We start from the raw sequence: 27302 nt of genomic DNA, 5'->3' as shown, positions 1-27302 counted from the left end.
ATTTGACAGATTGCTACCACACTGGGAATTTGTTCCTCTCTGGGAACAAAACTGGGGCCCCATTGTAAGGCTCATATCAGAATAATAGGACCAGCTTTGATTGGCTGTTTTGGAGACAGTAAAGTAAGTAAAGGCTTTGCATTGACTCATGTGAACAAATTATTCACTATTTTATGGTTGCAACTTGCAAGCCAACAAAAATTTGTCATTTCTTGTCTTTTGGTGGCAGTTTCATATTGTTTTTAAAATAAAAAAGAATTTTTCTTGATTTATTAGTTTGATTTTGGTCTGCTATTTTTTTCTTAGTTAGTCCACCTACATATGATTAAGTCAATTATGATTGTCAGAGAAGATTATTATTTTTTTCTTCATATTGATTTTATTTACTTAGGCCAAAAAAAATTAATGATTTGTTTCTCAGGCACCGCCGCATCAGTAAAATCATCGCCGCATCAAACTTTTTTATCGCCATTTTTCCGGATTTTTCATATCTTATCAATATCGGTTTTCTCTGTTATAAAATCAATGTAAACAAACGCTCAGAATAAAGGCTTGTCTCTGTCAGTAAAAAACGTTATTTTATCTGACACATCTACCCAGTGACCAACCTAGGGGGCTACTTGGGCTAAATACAAGTTTATGTAAATATAAGTACTATCTTTGTGGTCGGTAACTTCGCCAGAATTTCCTCAGAAAGAGAGGTTGAAGTTGCCCTGTATTCTGAGTTTTCGATCGTGAAAGTTAACCCCAAAAGCAATAAAATGATAATCATCTAATTCAAAAGACATTTTCATAGCCTAAGTTAAATCCTGTTGTGATTAATAACTAGCGACTGTCCTATTTTCAGAAGTTATAAATACGGTTGATGCATTCTCATACTGTGCACTGAAAAATACTACTGATGTTTATAACTTTAGGTGCTGATATTACAATTAGTGGGTAACTTGTAATTAGTTAATAACTCTGCCAAGTTTGTGCTAAAATAATCATAAAACCGTTTGTCTACAGTTATCTTTAAAATAAAACAGATCCAACTATAAGACGGTTGTAATTGGGTCAAAGGGTTGGACTAATACCTCCAAAATACACTGAAACACATAGACTGATTTCATTTGTCATTTAGCCAACACAATTACGAAACATTTCATCTACAAAATGTATGAATACACCTAATAAATTAAATTTAAAAAAATGGATAAGATTTTAAATTTGGTAGGAGTTGTTTTATTTTTAATTTACTTGCTTTTAATCCAATTCAAATTAAGATTGAATCTGTATATTCTATACATGTACGGTATTATCATTAGCATTATGCCATTGTCAAAGAATGGAAGTCTACCTGCTTTATCAAATTTTTCCCTATTTTTCTGTGAGGGAGAATTTCAGAAAGTTTGCTCTAGGTTGGTCCCTGTTAACACTACCACTGAAATTTCTCTGTTATCTTAAGAAATTGAAGCCTCTGTGATATTGCCTAGTAGCAGGAATAAAGGACAATTGTATTGTTTGAGAATTTTATGATGACTAATTTACTTTTTCTTGATTTCTGTCCTCAAGGCACTGGAGATTGATAAGAAAAACCCCAAATGAATGCTTTATTTGATAAATTTTTATATGGCAAATTCAACAAGTGAAATGCCATAGAAAGTCCCCTATTTCAGTTCAGACTAATGTGTTGTTACTGTGGAGGGGGAAGATGGGCCGCAAATGGAAGCAGGGGCACAAACCATTTGTCATGTTTGTTCAATTGCCAAAACTCAACCTTTGAAAAGGAAACAGAAACAGCTAAAAAGAACAAATTAAAACAAATATTTAAACTTTGCCAATGTATCAGCTTGATGAATATCTGCTGATGAGTACACAAATAAATCATAAAATATAGGTTAGCGTCATTGTAAATTTTGTCTTAAAAAAAAAAAAAAATACCTGCCTGCCTCATCAAAATTTCAAAATTTTGGCCCGAGAAACTAATGATTAATTTTTTTTGGCCTTAGTCACCCCTTTCACAAATTATGACAATAAATTCAAATATTTTCTTTTTACCAATCGTAGCCTAATCTGCGAGCTTCTGCAGTGTCTGCACTTAATGTGTGGATGGAGAATTGTAATTTGGTTCCACTGGTGGAGCAGGAAACATTAAGTGATGCACTCAAACTGGAGAACCCAAACCTAAGACAGGAGGTTAGTATTGAAGATACATTTATCTTCTACAGGGAAATTCATTGAGTTAATATTACATTTTTTTATAGTTTTTATGGCCATTGTTTTAATTGAAAGTTACATTGGTTCTGTTTTCCAGCTGCTAGGCTGGCTGAGTGAGAAGTTGCCCAGCCACAAACCTCTACCCTCAGAGTTCAAGCTGTGTATCCCCCACCTACTCACGTGCCTCGAGGATCGTAATGGAGATGTGAGAAAGAAGGCCCAGGAAGCGGTCGTTCCCTTCATGATTCACACTGGATATGAGTCAGTCTTTAGAGCTTGCTCCAAGCTAAAGGTCAGTAGTTGATACCCGGTCAAGTATTCTTTTGAAAACCTCTGTAATCACTGATTGAATTTTGAAATACTAGTAAGCAAGATTTGATTTTTCTTATTCCAATTTATTCATGATTAAGTAGACTCTTTTTGTCAAGTTGCATCCCTACCAACATTGACATTGTTTTATTAGTACATTACTGGTAGTTCAACTAGAAAATTTGCAAGAGATATTTTATTAAAATTCACTTGCAATTATTGGATGATGCAAAAAACATATAGATGTCTGCACTTGAAAATGCTTAAGATATCATAGAGAATTGGTTAGTACAGGATGGGATAGTACATGTACATTGTTCATTATTGGTTGTATAGATGGTATTCACGGAGCACTATTTTATGTTTGCTTCAGCCTGCATCAAAAGATCAAATAATGGCTATTATCGAGAAAGCTAAAGCAAATCTTCCTGCGAAACCAGCAAAGACCAAGAAAGGAGCCTCGGCTAAGGCAGCAGCTGTCCATGTGTCCATGGATGACATGGACGATGAGCCTAAGGCAGCCCCCAGCAGGCCCCTGTCTACCGCTTCATCAGAGGGAGGGGCCGAGGGCAAGACAGAAACCAAGACCAGAACTGTCAGGGGAAAGGCTAAGGCTGTAAGTTGGCCCATTAAACAGCTGAATATTTGTAAAAAAGTAAATTATGTGGATAATATTTTTTCCCCACAAAGATGAACCATTACAATTTTGTTTGACTTTTTTACAGGCTCCAGCACCAAGCAAGAAGAAGAAGACAGAGGAGGACACTAGTCCCCCGATGAATCTGACCGTGCCTAAAGAGAGAAGGTTCAAGGATGAGAAGAGTCTCAAGGTCACTTGTGTTTCCACTTTACTATACTTGTATTTACTATACTTGTATAAAGAACTATATATGATAAGAGTTAAATTTGGCCCCCATAATTCGCCATTTTTTAAGTGTTTCGGGTACAATAAAATGTTAACTAATTTTTTAGAAGAGTTGATATAAAATATATTTTTCATCTATTTATTTGATTTATTTGCACTCACTGGCAGTATATGACGTAAGAAGTGACGCCATTTTTATAATTCAATCAAAATCAGCCAAAAATTGACATTTTTCTTATCTTTTTACGAAGGGGAAATATAGAGCGCATGCTTGAACAAGGAAATTTTTTTTGTCACTTATTAGTCTTGGCTAGATACATCTCTGATTAAAATGTTTTATTTGTTCAAAAATGCGCTCTCTGTTTTCGGAAGGAAAAACTGCTTGAAAACAAGCTGTTTTACGCTAAAAATGCAAAAATGGCGGGAAAAGGTTGTCTTTACAATGTCGTATTTCTAAATTGTGGGCACTTGAACCAAAATGAATATTATGTAAACACATCACATACATATCTGTACTAAGAAAACAAAGAATGAAAGTAAAATGATGATGTTCATTTTAGGGGGCCATTTTAGGCCCTTATCATATATAGTCCTTTATTAAATGGGATTGGTTCTAATGTTGGTTTGAATTGTTTGTTTTTGTTTAATATTATGAATATGTTTACTTAGATTCTGAAGTGGAACTTTCTCCAACTAACTGGGGAATATGTAGAACAACTTACCCTGCAGATGGAGAAAAATTTTAGTAAAGGCATGATGGACATGATGTTCAATGTGGACTTTAAGCAGCACATCAAGGCCATAGAGATTCTCATCAAGGTACATATGCTGTACAAAAGTAGGGTTGGAAAAAAATAGCACACTCTTACTGCTAAACTTGATTCAGCATCCAAGTAAAATCTCCTTTTGTTTTATGCAGTCTTTAAAGGACTATGTGCGGTATGGTCAAATATCTGCCCCCGATTTCAACCAATTTTTAAATAGTATCGTATGAAAATGAAATCTTCACAAATCATTGTAAAGAGGATGCCTATAACTTTAATCTTGATTTTAGTCATCATTGCTCACTCGCTGTTTATCTATGACGTCACTTAAATGACCTAATTCCCGCACATTTGCAAACAAATGAAGATATTCTCATTTTTGCTCTATATTTTGCATTCGGAAGTATAGAGCGCAGGTCTGCTCAAGTGCGATTTTAACATATGTTTTTCTTCAGATAGTTATACATATTATACTAAAAAATGGTACTTGAGCAAGCCTGCGCTCGATGTTTCCCAGTCGAAAAACCATCGGAAAACACCCATATTTTGCTACAAAACATCAATTTATCAAAATAATGCAATATTCATGACGTCATTTCTACATTATGACGTCACTGTGGTGATAACCTTTTACACCTTTATTTTCAATATGATTTTAACTATCTTTCACCTTATTTTAAAGCTCTTTCTAAAACTTTGATTTTGGGGGGCAAAAATTGCATAAAACCGCACTTAGTCCTTTAGTTTTAGTTTCCAAAGTCAATGTTATGAATCATAGTCGTAGTAAAAAGTGTTTTCAAAGTGTTTTAATGCCTATCTTAATCCTTGATTTTAATTTCCAATAATTTTCAACAATTAAGTTTGTGAATTAAGAGCCTTTCAGTAAGGAGAAATGTACAATGTGAAAGTACCTCAAACATGAATGTGTGTAGATGCTACAATCTCAGATGATCCAGAGTTGTAACCCTGATTTTTTTTCCTCAGAGCCTGGAGACGCTGCCTGATGAGACGGTTGGTAACCTTGACCTTATTTTGAAGTGGTTCACGGTGCGGTTTCTGGACACCAATCCAAGCATGCTCAACAAGGCACTCGAGTACCTGCGACTTGTCTTGAGCATGCTTGTTGAGATGGACTACAGTCTGCATGAGTACGAGGCTAGCTCATTCATCCCCTACTTGATCATCAAGGTCAGTGGACAGTAAACAGAAATTATTTGTTTGTGTACCTCCACAATTCATCTCTTAAAGACTTGATCGAATTGTCCATGTACTGAAGACTGTTCATTGGTAGCCATCTTTCTGTCAAATTTGGGAAGAACTCACTAAATCAATGATGCCTGTGCCTGATACAGGCTTGATTTTGAAATTAATGATTATTATTTTGATGAGGAACATCGATTATTTCTCATCTGTGTTTTCGTCACTTATTGTGCAGGTTGGAGATGCGAAGGACAATGTGAGAAAAGATGTGCGGGGTATTATAAAAATTCTGTACAAGTTGTATCCTGTCAGCAAGATGTTTACTTTCCTCATGGATGGAATTAAATCCAAAAATGCCAAACAGAGAATGGGTTAGACATTAGATTTTTTTGTCTTAAAAGTGATGATATGAGGCAATTTTTTTCATTTGCATGTATTATGAAGAGTTTTTAATAGTGCATAACATGATATTAATGCTTACACTGCAGTGTTTTCAGCCATTAGATTTTGTAGAGTGTGAAAGAGAAGCAGATTAGAAATTAAATTGGATTGTTTGCATTGATTTTTACAGAATGCATTGAGGAGTTGGGTAACTTAATTGAGGCCTATGGTATTTCTGTGTGTCAGCCCAGTCCTAACGTGGCTGTCAAAAACATTGCCGGTCAGATCGGAGATCGGGATAACGGAGTACGAAACGCTGCCCTGAACGCCGCAGTGCAAGCTTACATGGACGTGGGCGAAAACCAGTTTTATAAGCTAACAGGAAATGTAAGTTTTAGAAAGAACAGAAATACCCAAGTTTATGATACATGCATTTCAGCAACATGCAAGTTAAGTACGCCTTTGACTTATCATTTATGGATGTAAGTATTGTCGGTGGTTGTAGAAATTGCTGATAGTCTTTGAAAAACATAATTTTAGTTTTTAATATTTTGGCAGAGCAAAGTTTAAAAATATATTACAGTATTTGTTGTTAGGGTGTCTAAGGATTTCTTTATCTATCATAACATTCAAAACATTGTTGATTTTTATGAGACAACTGTTTATATTTATGCCCCTGCAAACGAAGTTTGGGGGGGTATATAGGAATCACCTTGTCCATCTGTCCGTCCGTCTGTCTGTGCAATCGTGTCCGGTCCATATCTTTCTTATGGAGAAACATTGGAAGTTCTTACTTCACACAAAGATTTCCTATGACTTAAGGGTGTGTCATGACCTTGACCGAAGGTCATTTGGGCAAGGTCAAGGTCACTGGCAGGAAAATTGCAAAATTTGTGTCCGGTCCATATCTTTCTTATGGAGAAACATTGGAAGTTCTTAATTCACACAAATATTGCTTATGACTTAAGGGTGTGTCAAGACCTTGACCTAAGGTCATTTGGGCAAGGTCAAGGTCACTGGCAGAAAAAGTGCAAAATTTGTGTTCGGTCATTATCTTTCTTATGGAGAAGCATTGAATGATCTAACTTCACACAAAGATTGCTTATGACTTAAGGGTGTGTCATGACCTTGACCTAAGATCATTTGGGCAAGGTCAAGGTCACTGGCAGATAAAGTGCAAAATTTGTGTCCGGTCATTATCTTTCTTATGGAGAAGCATTGAATGATCTAACTTCACACAAAGATTGCTTATGAACTAAGGGTGTGTCATGACCTTGACCTAAGGTCATTTGGGCAAGGTCAAGGTCACTGGCAGAAAAAGTGCAAATATTGCTTATGACCAGCAGTTTTAAAAAATAGAGCAGTTGTTATTTATAGAAAATGGATGGTGAAATAGATTCATCCAATTGGAAAAATACACGCATTATGATTTTTATCTTAGCGGGGGGTATCAATTGTGAGCTTGCTCACAGTACTTATAGTTACTCATATTACATGAATATTTATTGCTTGTAGCTAAATGACAAGGACCAGAGCCTGTTAGATGAAAGAATAAAGAGATCACTTAAAAATAAACCAGCACCAAAAGCAAAAGAGGAGGAGAGACCAAAAACAGCAGCACCGGCTCAGCCCCAGAGGTCTGCTTCACAGTAAGTACATGTACTCGTAAAGATTAACCAACCCTAATCCCGGCCCCAGAGGTCTGCTTCATGTAAGAACATGTAAAGATCATTCATCCCAAACCCAAATCCTAGAGATCTGCCTCCATTATAAGTACTTGTATGTTCATCCATCCCAAGCCCCATTTCAAGTGTGGTCTTCTTCATAGAATGTACTCGTAAACATCATTCATTCCTAACCTCTCTTCCCAAGATCTGCCACCTAGTTAGTACGTGTGCAGATCATCCATTCCCAACCCAGACTTACTTCATTCTCTATTACAGATCACAGATCCAGAGACCAGCCACAGCACTGCCGAAGTCTGCCTCTTCTAGCTCCATGAAAAAGACCTACCTCACAACATTTGAGTTTGAAAAAACTGAGATGGAAATGCCAAAGCTGAATCAGTTTGATCTGGATGAGCTCTTTAAACCAGTGGAGATGCCTAAGATCAAGTGAGCAACACAATGTACTGTATGTCATGTGGAAAATGTTTAGATTTTTGGATTACAGAAACCTCCTTGTTAAATGGATCTTACGAGACATTTATTTTTATCAATAGCCGGGCCAGGGATCCTTCCCCGATGACACGGGTCAGTCCGGCCGATGCCTCGGCCACGATAGGTGTAGTGATAGCACAGATAACCAGCACTGATATCTTGACCTGTATACAGGCTCTAGCTCAGGTAGGAAACATTTGTACAGTAAGCCAGAAATGTATACAAAACATTCAATAAATACTGTTAAAGAGTTGATCGAACTGTATACAAACCTGTGTCTTTTATGAAGGAAAAGCAGTCAGTAATATAACTCTTTGTTTTTAGATTGATGAACTGTTGAAAGATGAGGAGCGAGCGCATCTGCTTGGTGGCCATGTTGATCAGTTGATGCTGCACATCTCCATGCAGTTCCGGATGACCCTGTCCACACACATGAACAACGATGACGTACCCAAGGAGGAAGTGGTCCGCCTCTACCGCTGCCTGCTGGGAACTCTCCTTGCTGTACGTGCCTATTGAAATCAACAAAGAGTTGTTTACTGTATTTGTGAAGTTTGGGGATTAACATGTACTTGAGTTTTGTTTGAAATTGACACAGAGTTAGTTGTCTTGTCATTCAGGAATGAAGATAAGTTATAAAATAAAGGTATTGATTATCCATGATCGTTTTTACATTAGGTTGAGTTATTGTGGAAATTTTTTAGCATTTAAAGTGTTTATTACACTGTTACATATGTATACATATTTATCCATTTATTCAATTACACTTAAAATCCTGTTCAGTCCTATTCAAGTACAATCATTTTTGATGGCTTTTTCAGTTGACACAAAATCCATTTCTGGCCACAAAGACATCTAAGGATATCTTAAAGGATCTGTTTAACAGCCTGATTACAATCCTTCTTGACCAGCGCCTGAGTCTGCTACATGATGGCCCGCAAGTCGTGCGGTCCGTCAATGTGATGATCGTCAAAATCATGGAGAAGTCTGACTACACCAACAGTCTGTGTGCCTTGATTAAATCGCTGCAGGAGTGTGTGTCCAGTGAAGCCTGCTCACCCAAGTTCCTTGAACTGATCATGAAGGTAGGCATCTAATGCAACTTTATTTAGGCTAGCAAATATTCTAGTCAATTACAAAATGATGAAATTTACACTGTCATGTTAACTAAGGTGTTATCAAAAGTTTTAAACTGAAAAGGTATGCAAACAAATGTAAAACGTGTTACTTAATGTAATGCACAAAAAGTTTATTGCTTGCTATTCATTTTCTTCCATTAGTAAATGTAAGGGGTGTATGTACAAATATTTGTTATAAAGCAGTCTTTTGTTCAATTTTTTGAAAGTTCTATTTATTATTTTTCTGACAGTGTATCTGGAAAATGATAAAGATGGTCCCTGAGATCATCAATGATTTGGCTGTAGACAGAATTCTACTAGAGACTCACTTGTTCCTGAGGAACTTCCCGACCAGCACGTGGAAGAACCGGACCAGCGATCTGCCGCTCCGAACTATCAAGACTGTGATACACACACTGGCCATGCTCAAGGGCTCCAAGGTCAGAAATTATTTATAAATATTTATCAGGGTGAGGAATAATAATGAAAACCTTGAAAGTATCAAGGTAAAGAAAATACATCTCCACAAACTGGAAATTTTCAAATAGTTCTAGAAAATTATTCAGAATAGGATTTAAAAAGCATTGAGAGTATTTCATTTGTGTATTACAAACCTGCTATGCAGTTGTTTTTTCTGATAATGATTAAAATGATAAATGAAATACATGGATGTGACCTCTTTATGAATACAGCTTAATGTGTTAAAGACTCCTTTGATGTCTTATAGATGGTCTTTGTATGTTTGGTATTTTTCTTTTAAAGATTCTTGGTCAGCTGAATTTAATTGATGCCTCAGAGAATTCAGAAGTTAAGATGTTTTTACAAAAAAGTTTGAAGAAAGATCCAAACTCAAGAAATGAGATGAATGGTTCCTCTGATGACACAGATTCTGTCAAGGTAATTACATGTATGTCAATAGGGATTGTAGAATGAGGAAACAAGGAATTTGACAATTTGCCTGCAGTTTTTCATAAGTAATGGTACATGGAATGAAAATAAAGTGTAAATCTTGGCTGTTTATTCCTGCAGAGTCATCAAAAACCTAAGAAGTTAAACAAAAGTACACATGACATGTTAGCTGAAATATTCAAGAAGATTGGATCCAAAGAAAATACCATTGAGGTCAGTAAATGAAAATAGATTGCATGGACATGTATTTTGCATGAAAATTTCACATGTACTAGCTGAAACATGATAAATGTATTGTTTGTGTTACAAAGGGATTGAACAACCTGTACGACTTCAAGAAGAAGCACCCTGAGGCAGACCTTGACCCGTTCCTGAAGATGTCTTCCCAGTACTTCCAGAACTACATTGAGCGGGGCCTGAAGAATATAGAGAGGGAGCGGGAGGGGAGGGCTCCATCACAATCCGAGCCCACAGGTACAGGGGCAAGCAAATAACCATCTCTGTTCAAACCCAACGGAGACAGCGTCAATCTAATAACCTTCTCAGTTCAAAACCACTTGTTCAGGGTAAATCAACTACCGGTAACCATCTTGGTCAATACCCATGGGTTCTGAATCAATCAAATAACCATCTCGGTCGAAATCCATGGGAAAAGGGGAATTCAAGTAACAATCATGGTATGGGGGAATCAATCATTTGAGTCTTTGATCAAGGAAAGAAGAATTTAGTTGTTGACTAGAGAAATGGCTTGAAGAATTCACAATTCATGTATTACGGGGCAGTTTCTACACTTATAAAAGAATTGAACTGTCCATTATTTACATTCCAGGAATGGATGTATTACTGGACATTTTCCACAATCATAGAAAGTTCTAGCTGTTATTTATAAAGTGGCTAGAGGAATTTACAATTACATTGTAATGTATACTGGAAAAGTTTCTACAATTATTGAAAAAAAATGTGCTGTCCACAAGAGAAATGGCTGGAAGAATTGACAATAAATGCATTGGTTTTTTGTAAGATAAGTACCTTTTTTATGGTTTTTTGTTTGGATTCCAGGTTATGGTATGACTGAGAGGATGACAAAGCCCACACCTGCTCCCACATCAGCAGAAGAGTTGGACATCAATTTCTACATGAACAAGTTACGAACCATCAGAGCCAACTGTGGTCTGGAGAATGCAGATGTGAGTTTTGTTCTCTTAACCAGTCAAGATTTTCTGTGTTTTGAATTTCAGAATTGTTGTAGCAAACTATTTACGTTCAGATTGATGAATTACATTTACAAGTACATTTATATACTGAATTTAGATTACTTTAGAATTAATCTGTTTACAGCCTTCCAAACAAGAAAATATGTCAAAAAAAGAAGACATGCCAGAAAAGGTAGAAAAAGAAAATAGAGAGATGGAAGAGGAGGTATGATATCAGATTATACAGATTACTGTGGATTCATTAATATTCTAGGGTATCAATTTTCGTGGATAAAGTGAAAATCACAGTTTCAAGGATACGTAAATTCGAGGCCAATGACCCTATCAATACAAAATCTTAATAGAAATTGCACTTCAATGAACATTTAATTTCGGGGATCAACTTAACAACGAAATCCACCAAAATTGGTATTCAATGAATATTGATGAAACCACAGTATACAAACTAACAAATGATCGAAGTTTGATTAGTGATCAGTGTGATAACCTATTGGAAATGTTAAATTCACTCAAAGAAATAGCAAAAAGTGTTACATCAGATTTAATTATCTATAATTTTGACAGACATTTATAAAGCTAACATCAGATACAGACGGTGTCCTATCTGTAGGGTGTATATTGATCTTTACCAAATTTTATTTGGTCAAGGTCAAATAACTATTACATCAAAAACTTACACAAAATCACAGATAATAAGTAATCATCATACAAAGTATCAAGGCTAAGCTTCATGTGATTCTGTTGTATCATATTTTGTTTTTAATGACCGAGTTTCTTTTACAATTTTTTTTGGAAATGTACAATCTTCAGAGACCAGAAATTTAACATTCTCCTTTGTGCCTTTCTAAAGGATCTAAAATATGTATAATATATTGTTGTTGATTACATTGTATATGTACTTGCTTCCACTTTATTGAACAAAAAACTGACACTGATATAATCTCTTATTAGGGCCCCGCAAGGATTTGCGGGTGCCCTATAGTAATCACTCTGTCCTTCTGTCCGTCCGTCTGTCACTCTTCCATCCACAAATTTCCTGTTTTTTTCTAATAACATTTGTTATGGTTGCTCAATCAAGTTCAAATTTGGTATGGTAGTTCAGTAGGCAGAAATACATATTTTGATGCCAAGTTTGGTTCTCTATGTCTTCTGGTTTGGAGCTGGGGTGGTGGGGTAGATTCCTAACTATGCATAAGAATGAATGGGCAAAGAGAGATTACGACTGAGAATGAACGGGCAAAGAGAGTTAACTGCTGAGAATGTTATCATAATATACATGGAAGGCTGTGCAATATTTGTCCTTTTGGGATTAATTAACCTTCCACAGGAAGAAAATCCTAAGCTTTATCTTTATCTGTCACATTGAGATTAATTACTGCACTGCCAGTGTCTGCAAATGAACTTTGTTTTGAAGTTAAGGTGGAATGTCCCTCTGATAAGAGAGATAACTTCTGTAGAAAATAATATCACTTTGTTTCTGTTAACTCACAATTATTAATGCATGTAACAACAAGGGAAGTGGTGCATGGTCCCAATTTATGTTGGAAGGCGATACACTTTTTTGAATTCAAGGATAGAAAAAGAAAATTAGAACTGAACCCCATGGCTCTTTTGAAGCAGGGGGGCAAAAAAGTACAGAAAACTTTTACAAAATATTACAAGAAATGTATCATAATGATAAAGTATTTATGAGGCAATATCTTCATGACTATTCCTCCCCCTCTCCACTTCCCCCTCCCGATGGATTTATTCTTTTTTTAAATATAACTAAATTTTATGTACTTGTTCAGTACATGTACGGTACATGTTTGATGTTTTAGGCCAGAGAATATTTGGATTGAATATTTTTATTTTTCTATCTATAGCTCGTTCACAGAGCTGAAAGAATTATAATTGGGAAAATGTGACCAAGACAATTACAAATTCTAGACTTAGTTGAAATCGTTTAATTAAAACTTATAACATTTCAAATGTTTAAAATTGAATAAAGCTTTTCTATTCTGAGGGAGCAGATATGGGAAAACAAATTGAAAAAAAATCTAATATCTCAGCTCATTTGATTCAAGACAGTATATCCCTGTATTGATATCATACTGAAAGATTATTCACTTGATCCCCGTTTTGTGTTACATAACAAAATGCTCTGGTTTACATTTTTAGGATTTCTTAAATATATATATCCATTTACTATTATCCAAATTTAAAAAAGATAACCTTTTCTGAAATTTAAGAAACTGTGGCAATTTTACTTGCACTGTATGTAAAACATGTATGTAAAACCTTCAATAGTCTATGATAAAGAAAGATAACTCTTGCTGATTGAAGCAATTTTTGTTGCAAACCTATACAACAAAGTGCTATTCTGAACTAAAACGCAGCGCTTCATTATGTTTTCTAATATGAATTGAAAATGTATATAACTATACATTATTTTCATATACATTTTGGATTTTTAATTTTATGCTGAGATGGTAAAATTTTGTTTTTTCTAATCACTATGTCTAGTTTTCTTCATATCATGATTAGACATTTTATCAATTTTTGAAAAATATAGCAGCGCTTCATCACGTAAAATTTGTTTCATGTGAATCGATTGATATTGACTTTGATGAAAATCAATATGAAATATTTTAAAAAATTTATGGCAAAATTAATAGCAGAGGGATATTACACCTTAAGGTCAATTTTGAATGATGTGTAGTATTGTGTACATTCTTTGAAATAGGATTTAAAATATAATATTCATATTTTAATTTGGTTAAACTACCGTACAGAATGATTTATGATAATTTTATTGAATTCTAATATTAAGATATCCTTTTTCGTTATTTTATTTTTTAATTATTTATTTTATTTTTTTCTGCCTTAATGCTGTTACCGGTAATTTTAACAGGTAATCAGATAACCCCATTCTGTCATTTCTGGAAAAAAAATCTGATTGTAAATTTAAAAGAAAAGGATGAGAGAGCAGAACAATTAATCCCCTGGGATTAATTATCTTGCCTGCTGCAGAAAATTTAGAGGCTTATCTCTATCTGTTATATCGAGATTAATAAACACCTTTGTCTGCACTGATGTTTGCTTTGAAGCAAATTAAACTCTCATTCCATGAGCTGCACCCTAATATTTTTACCCCTCAGTTTAAAGGATGGTATTTGATAAAGAATATATTTCATTCTAGCCCAAATACTTATATTCTGTAAAATAAAAAAAATATATGAATTACATGTACAATAAATTAAAAAAAAAAAAAAAATTTATTAGATATCAGTTTTTTGATTCTTTTTTTTTTTCTTTTTTAATGGATGTTTTGGTGTTGTTGTTGTTTTTGGTTGCTATGTTTATATTAAAGGAAATTTAAGAATAGTACCTGAAAATGTTCCTTCTGTAAGCCCTGATTAAATTCAATAAATGGATGAGAGCTGGATAATTAATCCCCTGAGATTATTGCCTGTTTCAGAAAATCTAAGGTCTGTCTTTATCTGTTATATGTATTACCGTACACATGTGTCTGCGAGTGATGTTTGTTTGAAGTTGAGGCATTTAAAGCCTAGGTATCATTGCATCGGTATCAATTCTTTGTTTTTTTAACAAATTTTATTTCATCCCATGATAACCCCCTTTATCCCGTGGATATGACTCATTGGATATTTTTTTGATATTCCACAGTTGTGACTTTACAATGGGATTTGCGTAGGCATAATGAAGTAAAATAATGACGAGTTTTATAAACAGTGTAAACATTGATTGTGGTGTATAAAACATGGGATAAATAGAATCTCATATGATTTGTAGTATAATATGATTTTTATCCAACTTGTGTGTTTTATCCCCTCACTAAGGCTCAAGAAAAAAACACTTTAATTGTTGGATGAAAATCATATCCAACTACAAATCAAGAGATCCTATATATTCCAGTTCTTTACATCTTCTGCCGGGCATTTATTTTTCATCATTGTTAATATAAACTTAAGAGGATGGAATTCAAAGTTTTTTTCACTTCTCTATATTAATTGTCATAGCGGGGCCCTTCCTGACTGGTCAGTTTTCTAGTTGTATCATTTATTATTCAATCATATTGTACATTCCATTTTGAATCACCACATTGTATAAATATTATCATTTTTTGTTATTTTAGATTTGTGTAAAGCCAGTGCTGTCCTCATCAGAGAATCGAGACAACAACCAAACGGCATCTAGTGGTTCCAAGTCAACCGATGTGTCAGAACTCAAAATGAGGCTAGAACGCATTAAAAGGCTAGCCAAAAGTTGAAAACCAGGTCACTCAAGTATAACTGTGTTCTTTTCACAAAATAGTGATCTATGCTTTCTGTTGTGTACAGATAGAAGAAAAATGGAAGCAGGAGAACAGATTGAGGAGGACTTCTTCATTGTTGTTTTTACATGATATTGATCCAGGAACTCCTCGTCTAGCATGCACGCTAGTGCTTTATTTATGCAATTGTTTTAAAGACTATTTGCCATTTAATTAACAATGTGGCTTATTGTGCAGTTTCAGTGTGCAAGAACTAATATGAATGCAGGGAAAAAGGCATTGGTGTGAATAATTTGTTGCTGCAAGCTATATATGAATTTGTAGCCTGCATTATTGTTTGCATTAGGAAATTGATTAAGGTTTTTTTTTTCAAAAACCAATGCTTCATTATTGTAAGGTGATTTGCTACATGAATACAACAGTTGTGTGCATTGTCTTGTTTTAGAGATATGTACATGAACTTTTAATGATATTGCATTATTTCCTCTCTGAAGAAATTGCCACTACATCATGTCCATGTATTTGTTACATGTATCATGTAGTATTTTAACTGCCAGCTCCGAGACCAGTATAAAAATGTTGCCCTTTTTGTATATATTAATTGAATAACGTTTTAGTATTTGAAGGATTACATCTCATATTGTGCAATTAAAAGCAAATGAAGCTCTTCACTGCTGTCTATTCTATAAATCTTGCTCTCTCTATTGACTTCCCTATTTTCTCTGTCTGTTGTGGCCCAATTAACACACTGAAATACTAACAGTGGAGTTGTCCTATTATCCTGTGCTGACAGTGGAGTTGTCCTATTATCCTGTGCTGACAGTGGAGTTGTCCTATTATCCTGTGCTGACAGTGGAGTTGTCCTATTATCCTGTGCTATGAATTATCCCATGTTGATGTTGTCCTTCAGTTTTTGATCTTTTTTGTCTGAGAGACATCATTTTTTTACTTAATGTAAAATTGGGATACTTAATATTTTGTGATCAGTGTAAGTGCAAACATAATAAATTGTCAAAAAAATGATTTTTTTCAACAGTTCTTCTTACTGAAAAAATAGAAGTTATAGAGGAAATATAGTGTGAAGACCAAACCCATGTAGAGCGGAGCGGATCCGAAACCCTAGACTTAGGAAGATGGCCCAAACCTGGGTGTTTGCGTCTTTTGTTTGTATTCTCAGACTTGATTAAAGTGTCTTTGATAGCAATAACTGATTTTAAAATCTCTTCCTTGAAGCAAAGGTTTGGACAAAAATAGTTGCTTCATTTATCTGATTAAGGAAGGAGTTTTCTCGTTATCAGACAAACTTCCTATATAAAGAAATTCATGAGATTTTGACACAATCAACAATCATATAACCAATTGATTTAATCAGTTGTATCATAATTAAATATCTTGTTTACGCATTAAAGTCAGGTCAAGGTAACTACCTTTTTTCATCAACTTAAAGGATGATAAAAATAGATATCTGCAGCTATCTAGACATTTGTTTCAGATATGAAGTTTCTATTCTTCAATGAAATGATAGAATATTAGAATGTCTATCAGCTTATTCTACTAAATTGGAATAAATATTTAAACTAAAATTGATATTGCTTAGCCTGCATTTCCTATAATTTTCTTATAATTTGAATATATTTTGATTATTTTTTATACTTCCAATATTAAAACATTTCTGATTTTTAATGTTATGAAGACTTTATATAAGGATATAAATTGATAGAAAAGGTAATATGTTGACCATTTAATAAGAGAGAAAATCTGATTTTAGTGATTTTTTCACACATCTATTTATAGAATGAGCGCTTAACAATCATTATCTTTAGTTCACATTTGTTGAAAAAATCCAATATAAATGTTATTGTTCTAAGAATGCTAAATAGACTCGTGAATCTACAGCAATTCTGAATTGCATAAACATCTGATATTTTCCTACGCCAATGTTCCGCCCAAAATATAGTCCTTGTTAATATATTCTGAAAGTTGATTACTATTTTTATGCCAAGTTGTATGATAGTAAAAAAATTAAATGATATTTTAATTTCCTTTCATCTCGATGTAATGAACATTTAAGGTGGCTCTATACACCCACAGTTTATTCCAATTTTCAATAGAAGACAACAAAACATATACTTATCAAATATTAAAATGACGATAGGGATACTCTAGGTATTTTTAAAGAATTTTTTAATGTTTTTTCGTGTTTTTGTAAAATATTTTTTTAAAAGACAGCTATCAACAAATTGAGAGAAATTATTTTGTCATTTGATGGATATTTCCTTCGGACACATAAAAAAAAAACACTTCTTAACATTCAAAAATGTTATTATTGCAATTTTTTTTAGTATTTCCCCAAAACATATTTTTTCATATTTTCTTACTCTGCTGATAAATCATCTGAAAAAGTTGCTTGATGTTATAAGAAAATGTATTTTAAAAAATGTGACATAAAAAATTGAATGAAAACCATGGCAAATAAACACAAAAAATGTTTTAAATTTTATTTGGTATGAAAGTTCCTCATGTAAGGGTTATCGTTCTTAAGTCCCAAGGCCCAAACACCTTGGGGACTTTTCATTTCTGAGTTGAAGAACATTTCCTATATATAATGTTGGAATGATAAATACATACATATTTCATTATAGACTTTGCCCTGTATAAGTGAATACATTCGCTTTAATGCAAAACTAAGGCAAATAAATAAAGGGGAACATTGACTAGGCAAATAGGATTTATGTATCCCAACTTGAGAGAAATTCAAAGCAACCCTCTCATCCCCGTTAGGTGTCGATATTAATGTGCATTAAAGTATATTATAATTGAAATATTTTCACCTGTTTAGAATTTTCTTTCACGGTATTCAACCAAAAAATACGTTTTAGAAATATTTGGAAAGTTAAAATTTTTTTTTATTCTCAACAGGAATCGAACTCATGACCTACTGGTTTGTAGTGAACCCACTAACTCACTGCGCTTCGGTGTAACATATCGATGATGCTAAAGAAACTCTTTAAAAATTTATACTTGATTTTATTGTTTAATTCGATAAATAATACCACACAACGTGCAGGTGTCACATACCACATTACTTGTAAGTAATGAATTTTCCAATTATCAAATTAAATCTATCTATTTAACAAATTTTTCAAAATAGCGGTTCCCATACAATTCACCTCAGTTTAAATCAGCCTGTACCGGAAATGAATGTTTCCAGATTTACTTTTTTGCGTACTGCGTCATCGAAAAGTGGTGTATAGAGCCACCTTAATCAAATTTACTTTTGACAAGTCGAAAACCAGAATAGACTCCTTCCATAAGTCTGTTCTTATTTATTAAAAAAATAGCTATGTAAAGTTTTACATCAGTTTATGCTATTTAACCAATTTTAAATATCATATTAAAAATTACTATAAAGCCTATGACAAAAAAAAACTAGGATTTATCAATAATTATGTAAAAGAAAGGGTATAATTTATTTCAATTTTTTATTATGCAAACTATTATTACCGAATTAAGCATCATTTTATGAATGATCAACTTATTCATATTCCTATTTTAAATAAATTTTGATATACCGGTATTGACAAGAAATAGTTGACCATTTAATGTTACTATTCCTCAAACAAATAAACACTAGTACTGGTCACTTCTGGGTATTATTTGTGCATGAACATAGGATTTTAAAAATTATATTTATAATACAATTTCATAAAGAAATTAATTAAGAACCTGTTTTCACGTACATTAATGTTGTAATATTTAGATGAAGTTTCAGGGTATTTGTTCCTTTCAAGAAAAGAGTACTTTCTTTACCTAGAAAATAATTTAAAATATTACCAGGTCACTTTTATTGCTGTTTTACTTTTCAATAATATGCTCGAATATACCGATTAATATAATTAGTTTAAGGTGGTATGGGACATCTGTCAGTATTAATGTGGATTAAAGTATATTGTAATAATAGAATACCTTCACCATTTTAGAATTTTCAAATTTTACAATATTTACCCCCAAAAAAAATACGTTTTAATAATTTTTGGAAAAGTTAAAATTTTAAAATCCCCAGTGGGATTCGAATTCGTGACTTACAGATTCGTAGTGAAACCTCTTACCCTCTGCGCTAGGCTGCTAGGTGTAGGTACAGGAACGAGACTATTTGTAAAATTAAACTTGATTTTATTTGTTTATTTCGATAAGTAGTACGTCACAACATGGAGGTGTCCCATTCCACCTTAATATCCTAATCAGATTTAGGCAATCAAAGAAGTTCAGCAGAAGTATTCGTCAGGAGAGAGATGAACATAATGTGGACTAATAGTACATGTATGTGTCGCCGGGTGGCTTTGCGGCTCCAAAATAATAACGTTCAATAGATTTACGTAGCTTTTATTCAGGTGATAATTTACAGATAAATTTCCAATTCTTCAACAGACTTGAGATTAAGGTACAAAAAGGGATCTGAAATATAAATGAAATGATAAATACACAGATAACATTATTTTACTCATACTTGCAATTTACTGCGCATTACTTTACTCAATACATTTTCCTGCATTTACACTTATATTTGCACATTTTGCTGTACATAACTTTACTACTCCACTACATATACTTTACTTAACACATTCACTAGACTCGTACACGTACTTCACTTTCATATACTTGTGTACTACATGAATACATTTATTTTACGGCAACTACTACGCGCCTTACTCTGAAATACATACAACATATGCTTTTACTTTATACTTAATAGTTTTCATATGAGCAAATACTCATTATCACACATTACCTAAAATACTTCTAAATTACTCACGGAAAATATAAAACAAGGTTATCTGGCCATTTTAGGAATAAATACGGCATTAAATCTGTTTCATTAAAATAAAAACAATCTTACCCAGAATTGTTGGACTCTGGTCAGTTATACTTATATGTTACATGAAGGATGAAATGAGGGAGCTGGTAGAAAACGTCCGCTCTCTCCAATTGCTACGCCCAGACTGAATTCTTAAATGCACGGGATAAGAACCCGCCTAGTAAAACCAGTTGAGTGGAGCTTTAAACTATGGAAAGCAACTCTGACAATAAATTAGTAACATTATAAACGCAGCACAAAATGTATGGAAAGTAATTATGGACGTAAATTGTGACATACCTCCCCCCTTTAATTAAAATTTTTTTTTCATGTACAATTTATGTACATGAACTATGTTTTTACGTATTTTTTTTTTATTTTTAGATAAAAACAAGATAAAACTGTTCATTTCATCATTTTATTTACATTGAAACACTCACTTCTACTGTCACTCACGTCTGACGACTTAAATAGTCCGCTCCAACATTGTTTTTTCCTCTAATTGCAATAATGCGGAATCGATATGGCTGTAACAGCAATGCCCAGCGCATCAGTCTAGAATTCACTAACTTTGTTTTGTTTAGATAAATGGAGGGTAATGATCAGTCTCTAAGATGAACTCTTTTCCATAAAGATATCTATGAAACTTTTGCACTGACCCTATGATGCCCAGACATTCCTTCTCGATGGTTGAGTAATGTTCCTCACTTGTCTTGAGTTTGCGACTAGCGTAAGCCACTGGGAGTTTGTGATCACCTTCTTCCTGTAGAAGCACTGCTCCGAGTCCTCTATCCGATGCGTCTGTCTGCACTATAAAAACCATAGAAAGATCTGGCAATTTCAAAATCGGAGATGTGGTAATTGAGGATTTTAAAGTTTGAAAAGCTAGTTCTTGAGCTTCCGTCCACTGAAGTTTGCTAGGTGAGAACTTCCGGGTGAGATCTGTTAAAGGAAGTGCAATTTGAGCAAAATTCGGAATAAATTTTCTATAGAAATTTACCAATCCTAGAAAAGACCGTAGCTGTTTTTTCGTTGCAGGACGATTTGCCTCTCGAATAGCTTTGACTTTGTCGGGATGAGGGTGCAGTTTGTTGTCTCCCACTATATGTCCTAGACATTCAAGCTTTGGGTACGCCAATGAACACTTCGTTGGCCTTGCTGTGATATTTGCTGAACGTAGACGCTGTAACACATCAGAAAGCACAGACATATGATGGCTCCTATGTATCAGGCACTTAGCATCAGAGGGACCTGCCCCCCCCCCCATTTTTTTTTGGGCAGTAAAGATTTTTCTTAAATTTAGAAACTAAAAATTAGAACTGAAAATAAGTTCACTGAAGTTAAAAGTGTCCCCCCCGGTGAAGGATTTTGAGGGATTTGGAAAGTAACTTTTTCCCTTTTTTTTTCTTGTCAAGATTTTTTGGATGAGTCTGCCCCACCCCCTCTCCCCCCCCCCCTTTTCAAAAATGATGCTACGTGCCTGTTAAAGGCATTGTTTGAAGAAAATGATGATGTTGGCGATGATGGTGTTTTTTTCTGAAACTCATTCTATACAATTCTCCTGTTTATATACTCTGTGTAAATGATATTTTCTGGTTTTTAGTCGGACACAGTCTTTAGTATGAAATGGCCCTGTGGCTTAGTGGCATTCATGAGGCAAGAGGAGCGGTCAGGAAATCTGGAGAAGCTGAAGGATGACCTTGTTTCCGGAAAAGATGAAATTGACAAAGATATCGACCGAGATACTGGTACATGTATGTATAAACATTCTGACTATTATTTTAATGAAGTCCATTTCCTTGTTCATGCCAACAGGTCTGAATGATTTGAGTCTGTGCATCTAGAACTTTTTTTCTCCGCGTCTGTCCAATAAGAATTACGGTCAACAACCACTACTGTCATGATTTCCCATATGTGGCCACTCATATTAAAATGTTCCCAACGGGCTCCTTGATTTTTTTTTAGCGATGGTTATTTTAAAATTCTTCTGCGAAGGTCACCTGTTACACCAACGTATTCCTTTGAGCAAATTTTGCTACTGATGAGATAGATGCATGCAGTTGTCTGTGCGGCAAGACCTGTTGCCAAATATCTTGTAGGTGCGACCTGTGATATGGCCTTTAAAGCTGTCCGTGTTGGCGCTGTGCTTGCACAGAAGGCATCTGGCATCAGAACATGTTTTTTAAAAACAGGTTGTCTACTCTCGCCCTCACTACCGTGTCCTTTAGTTCCTCGGGCGTTTAAACGCAGCCATTTGCAGATCCTTGAAAAGGTCGGTCATTCTTTCGTTAGCGTAAACTTTAAGAATGGACAGATTATTTGTAACGATGCTGTTATGGTTCTTAAGGGCGGGTGATAGGTAGTGACAAGTGGAACCCTGCTTTTTTCTGTTTTCTCTTCCTATTGCAAAATGGTTTTTATGTCTTTTTATCAATTGCAGATTGGACTGTGTTGGCTTTATAGCCTCGAATATACAGATGGAATTTTAATATCCTGCTCTGTTCTTCAAAGATTTTACGAGAAGAACAGATCCGTCTGATAAGGGTTGTTAATCCTTTAGAAATTCCTCTAAAAGTCGATGGCTGGAGATAGAGGTGAGAATCAGTGGGTTTCGTATGGAGACTGAATTTTATTTCACCATCTCCAAGAGCTGATGTAACCAATAACAGATTTTTGGAACCAGATATGTCCACTGTGCATTAAATCGAGTTGTGGAAGAAGTTGGCAAAGGTAAGTCATTAAGGCAGTCTCGGTTTTCGACCCACTTCAATATCATTTATGAAGCGCAACCAGCTCAGAGGTTTGAAAGCAGCTCTAAGGAACAGGTTGCGATCCAATCTTCCAATAAATATATTGGTGTAAGAGGGGGTCATTTTGGTGCCCATATGTGTGCCATATTTGTATGAAATGTTCGCCCTTAAACATGAAATTGTTTAGCTTGAGAACATGTTCAAGGAGCTTGAGTAGAGATTCAGTTGACGGCTGCTGAATCGTTCTACTGTCCTATACCTCCCTGCAGGCCTCGACGCCTTCATCGTGGGGGATGTTCTTGTTCAAGGACGTGACGTTAAACTGAGCCTTCGGAAAAATGCTCTGGTGTCCTCTCTAACCTTTTTGTCGACCTCATGTGGTGTTGGGCAGAAATTGAGACCTTTAGATAGAAGCGATGACTCGACGTCTGTGAGAGGAACCTTAGAAGCATTCAGTATCGGTCAAGGACTCATCTTCACTCGTTTGAAGCGTCTAGAGTGCCTAGTTATAGCGGAAAGACGAGGTGACAACACACTAGGCCTAGTTCTTTTTGTTACTGGAACACCATCCCGAAGGAACTTCCTTTTCTGAGTATTGTTGAGGTCATTTGATAGGAAATTGACATCTTACCGGTCAAAACGAAATGAAAATGAAGAACAGAATTGCATAATCGCATTAAAACATCAAATTGACAGAAAATATGCTAAAAATGACGAGTTTCGGGGTTTTATTCCTGCTTCCTTTGCTCCATTGCACATGGATCCTCACGAACGAGTACGTGCTTGTTTCACTGTGGTAAAGTTACCCTCTACACCACCCCCATCGCCGTCGGTCGTACCCAGGTGATCCATTGTCTCCGTCTTAATTTTGTAGAATTACAATACCAAGCACTTATGCATATTGCCGACTGGGACGGTCATAGATATACGTCCTTGGATGATAGTGAGAAACCACGATTTTGTCGAGATTTCTTTCTCAATAGTATTCTTCAAAAATGTACAACTTGTATCATAACTTATAGCAAGTGGTTGACATTTTGAAGGCGACCACTGTATATGTAAACTTTGTTTTTTAATTTTTGAGCAAATAAATTCTTTCGGATAACTACGACTGATTAATATTTTCTTGGAATGAATTTTTTTTTTAAATTAATTCTACCTTTGGTGTTATTATCTCTCTGAAAAGTATTTAATAAACAAAATTTCTATATACATGTAGATGAAACAGAAGTAATGAAACCTCCAAAACTCGCACACATAACAACAACAAAAACGGAAAAAGTGGCAATTATTTGGATTCATCTGAGCAATTTGGCATATAACATTAACTTTTTGCACATGAGACCTTCGTCCTTAATTTTATTTTAGCAAATGGAGAGAAAAAGCTAAACTTATATGGACAAAGAATGCATGCTCTCTTTTCTTAAAACCTGATATACATTAGTTTTAGACTTTTAATAGGGCTTGATGGTAGTGGCCATAGTTAAACTATCAATCTCCTTAACAAGAAGACCTCTGTATGAAGATAAAGGAAAGGATTCAAATTTGAAGCCTAAAATATTTGGAGCTTTTCTTTACTTAATAAAATTATACGGCTAAAATAACCAAATATTAAAGTAAATTTGCTGGTTAATTTATTGACCGCTCTGCCTACTTCACAAAAAGTCGATTTAATTCTCTCATTTTAAGATAACATAATTTACCTACTAGGAAGTGTCAAACCGATTTTGATTAACAGGAAGACATGTTTAGTAAACAGGAAAAAGATATTTACAAAGTTAACAAGAACGTCGTGCGTTTGATAAAAATGTGTTTAAACTTTTTGGTTTTTATTTGATTTGTGAAAGACTGCAAACCATTTACTGCTTATTCACTTCACTTTATTCTTTAACAAATATAAAAAAAAGAATATCTGGACAAATATCATTTTCACTTGTTATCAAATATTAGGTCATGTAGACAAAAAATAAAAAGTGCCGTTATACAGAAAATTTTACATAAAAAGGAATGGTTACTATATTATTAGATTAGATAAGCTTTAGGAAATTGTAGGGAAAAAAGCCAAAAGATAAAATTGGACTTTCCCGGTAGTTTCACTGACAAACAGCTACAGGTAAGTTTATCTACGCTCGATAATACTTTATCTGTATGTTTCTCCTTATATGGACTGAAAGAATAGAACGAGCAATCATTTAAAACTTTGAGTTAAAAAATCTGGCTCCTGTAATAGACCACCTGAATCGACTATACATGTACGTAGATTTGTTGATAAATGTGCTTCTTTATTCAGATATGTCTAAATTATTAATAAAGGTTGATTTCTTATCTAATAATGATATTTGATTTAATGTTATTGTTTTTGGATTCCGGTTTTTTTTTCGTTGCAAACCTTTAAATTGATTCTTAAAGTATTCATCAGGTTTTCAATTTCATGATTTCAAACACCATCACCAATGCTTCGTGATATCAATGGGAAAATGAATGTTACATGTATCGGTTTGTTTATAATTACAGAAATGTGTAAATAACCAAGGGGTAACCGTTCCGCTTTTCCCGTCAGGGAAGGATTAAAATTTGAAACCTAAAATATTTGGAGCTTTTCTTTACTTACTAAAATTTTACGGATAAAATATGCAAATTTTAAAGTAAATTTGATAGTTAATTTATTGATTGCTCAGCCTACTTCACAAAATTTCAATTTTATTCTCTCATTTAAAAATATCGTATTATACCTACAAGGAAGTGTCAAACCGATTTTCATTAACGTGAGGACATGTTTAGTAAAAGAAAAAAGGCATTTTCAAAGTTAACAAGAACATACGTTTGATAAAGAATAGTGTTTAAACTGTGAAATAAATAATATTAAACCCGGGAGATGTGCAGTTAAAGCACAACAGAAACGCAAAGATCTCTCATGATAAACACTAAATAATAGTGTTCCGTTAGGCCTCTTCGACCTTCGCATCTTCGCACTTTCGCTCCTTCGCTTTCGCAAGTTTTCACTTTCGCCATTGCAACTTTGCACTCTTGCCTCTTCGCCCTAAAGGCGAAGGTCGAGGTGGCCTCAGTGGAACACCATACTAAATCTAACCAGAATAACATTGAAACACAAATCAACAAGACTCGATAAGTATCATCTCATACCATATTACGTGTAACTTGTTTTATCAATAACTAGTAGATGATGATTATTTCTTGTACATTGTTCTGAATAGATATAGGTTTGGGGAATATACATACTCATATACATTTAAAGGGGCATGGTCACGATTCTGGTCAAAAATTCTTTTCCCGATTTTAATGTTTACAATGCTTCAGTAAGGAATTTTTAATAGGCACGCACAATTTGAGTGTCATTCGTTGAAATATAAGCGACTTACAGAGCATGCAATTCTTTGCTATGTAAACAAAGCTTTTTGAATGTTGAAGTGAAAAGACTAGTTTTAGACCTGAAATGATTGTGTTAAACGTTCGAAACTATTTATGCTTACAATGAATAAGAAGATAGACAAATCAGCTTGAAAAAGATTTTTTACGGGTATATTGAACATATGTAAACAAAAACAGGGCACGAGCCTTGTTAATATGACAAGAAATTGTGAGCCCTGTATCTTGCTTATACCTCTATAACTGACTCTAAAATATTATTCGATCATTAGAAATGCATGTGCATTCCTAAAGCATTGTAAATGATAAAAACAGAAAAATAAAATTTGAGCAAAATCGTACCATGCCTTTTTAGTACTATCAGTACTTATGGTCCCTAACCCCTGTTCATAGATAACGGTTCATACCGATAATTCTCTGAAAAGACGAAGATTGCATAAAAGAGGAAAAGCAACTAAAGCAAGCTAGATGGAAGATTCATCATCCTCTGAAACAAGCCAGAAGAAAATCTCATGTATAGATTTAGGAAATTGTATGGAAAGCCAAAAGATAAAATTGGACTTTCCCGGTAGTTTCACTGACAAACAGCTACAGGTAAGTTTATCTACACTCGATAATACTTTATCTGTATGTTTCTTCTTATATGGACTGAATGAATAAAACGAGCAATAAAACTTTGAGGTAAGAAAACTGGCTCCTGTAATAGACCACCTGAATCGACTATACATGTACGTAGAATTGTTGATAAATATGCTTCTTTATTCAGGTATGTCTAAATTATTAATAAAGGTTGATTTCTTATCTAATAACGGTATTAGTATTAATTATATGGACGGTTTAATTTTAGTACGGCTATGTTTAAAGATTTGCCACCAAGGTGTACGTCTGTTCTCAGGGTACACCTTGTGACAATTAT

The 27302-nt window shown here is 34.3% G+C and overlaps 1 protein-coding gene across 1 annotated transcript in view; it reads left to right on the top strand.

Annotated features, from left to right (window-relative positions):
• The window catches only part of LOC105321427 (cytoskeleton-associated protein 5-A), a 29074-nt gene extending 12657 nt beyond the window's left edge, over nt 1-16417 (top strand). The window contains exons 25-45 of the mRNA XM_034481775.2: nt 10-123; nt 2050-2178; nt 2297-2491; nt 2882-3124; nt 3234-3338; nt 4043-4192; nt 5122-5325; nt 5573-5708; nt 5909-6105; nt 7234-7367; nt 7662-7832; nt 7940-8063; nt 8202-8381; nt 8699-8962; nt 9247-9435; nt 9758-9892; nt 10025-10117; nt 10216-10378; nt 10964-11091; nt 11243-11323; nt 15257-16417. Of these exons, the coding sequence (XP_034337666.2) occupies nt 10-123; nt 2050-2178; nt 2297-2491; nt 2882-3124; nt 3234-3338; nt 4043-4192; nt 5122-5325; nt 5573-5708; nt 5909-6105; nt 7234-7367; nt 7662-7832; nt 7940-8063; nt 8202-8381; nt 8699-8962; nt 9247-9435; nt 9758-9892; nt 10025-10117; nt 10216-10378; nt 10964-11091; nt 11243-11323; nt 15257-15391 (3270 nt within the window). The 3' untranslated portion in view covers nt 15392-16417. The remainder of the gene's footprint in view (nt 1-9; nt 124-2049; nt 2179-2296; nt 2492-2881; nt 3125-3233; nt 3339-4042; nt 4193-5121; nt 5326-5572; nt 5709-5908; nt 6106-7233; nt 7368-7661; nt 7833-7939; nt 8064-8201; nt 8382-8698; nt 8963-9246; nt 9436-9757; nt 9893-10024; nt 10118-10215; nt 10379-10963; nt 11092-11242; nt 11324-15256) is intronic.
• Nucleotides 16418-27302: the final 10885 nt, after the last annotated feature.

Source organism: Magallana gigas, chromosome 5 (assembly GCF_963853765.1).
Source record: "Magallana gigas chromosome 5, xbMagGiga1.1, whole genome shotgun sequence".
NCBI classification, from domain to species: Eukaryota; Metazoa; Mollusca; class Bivalvia; order Ostreida; family Ostreidae; genus Magallana; species Magallana gigas.
This window is presented reverse-complemented; position numbering and strand designations above follow the sequence as displayed.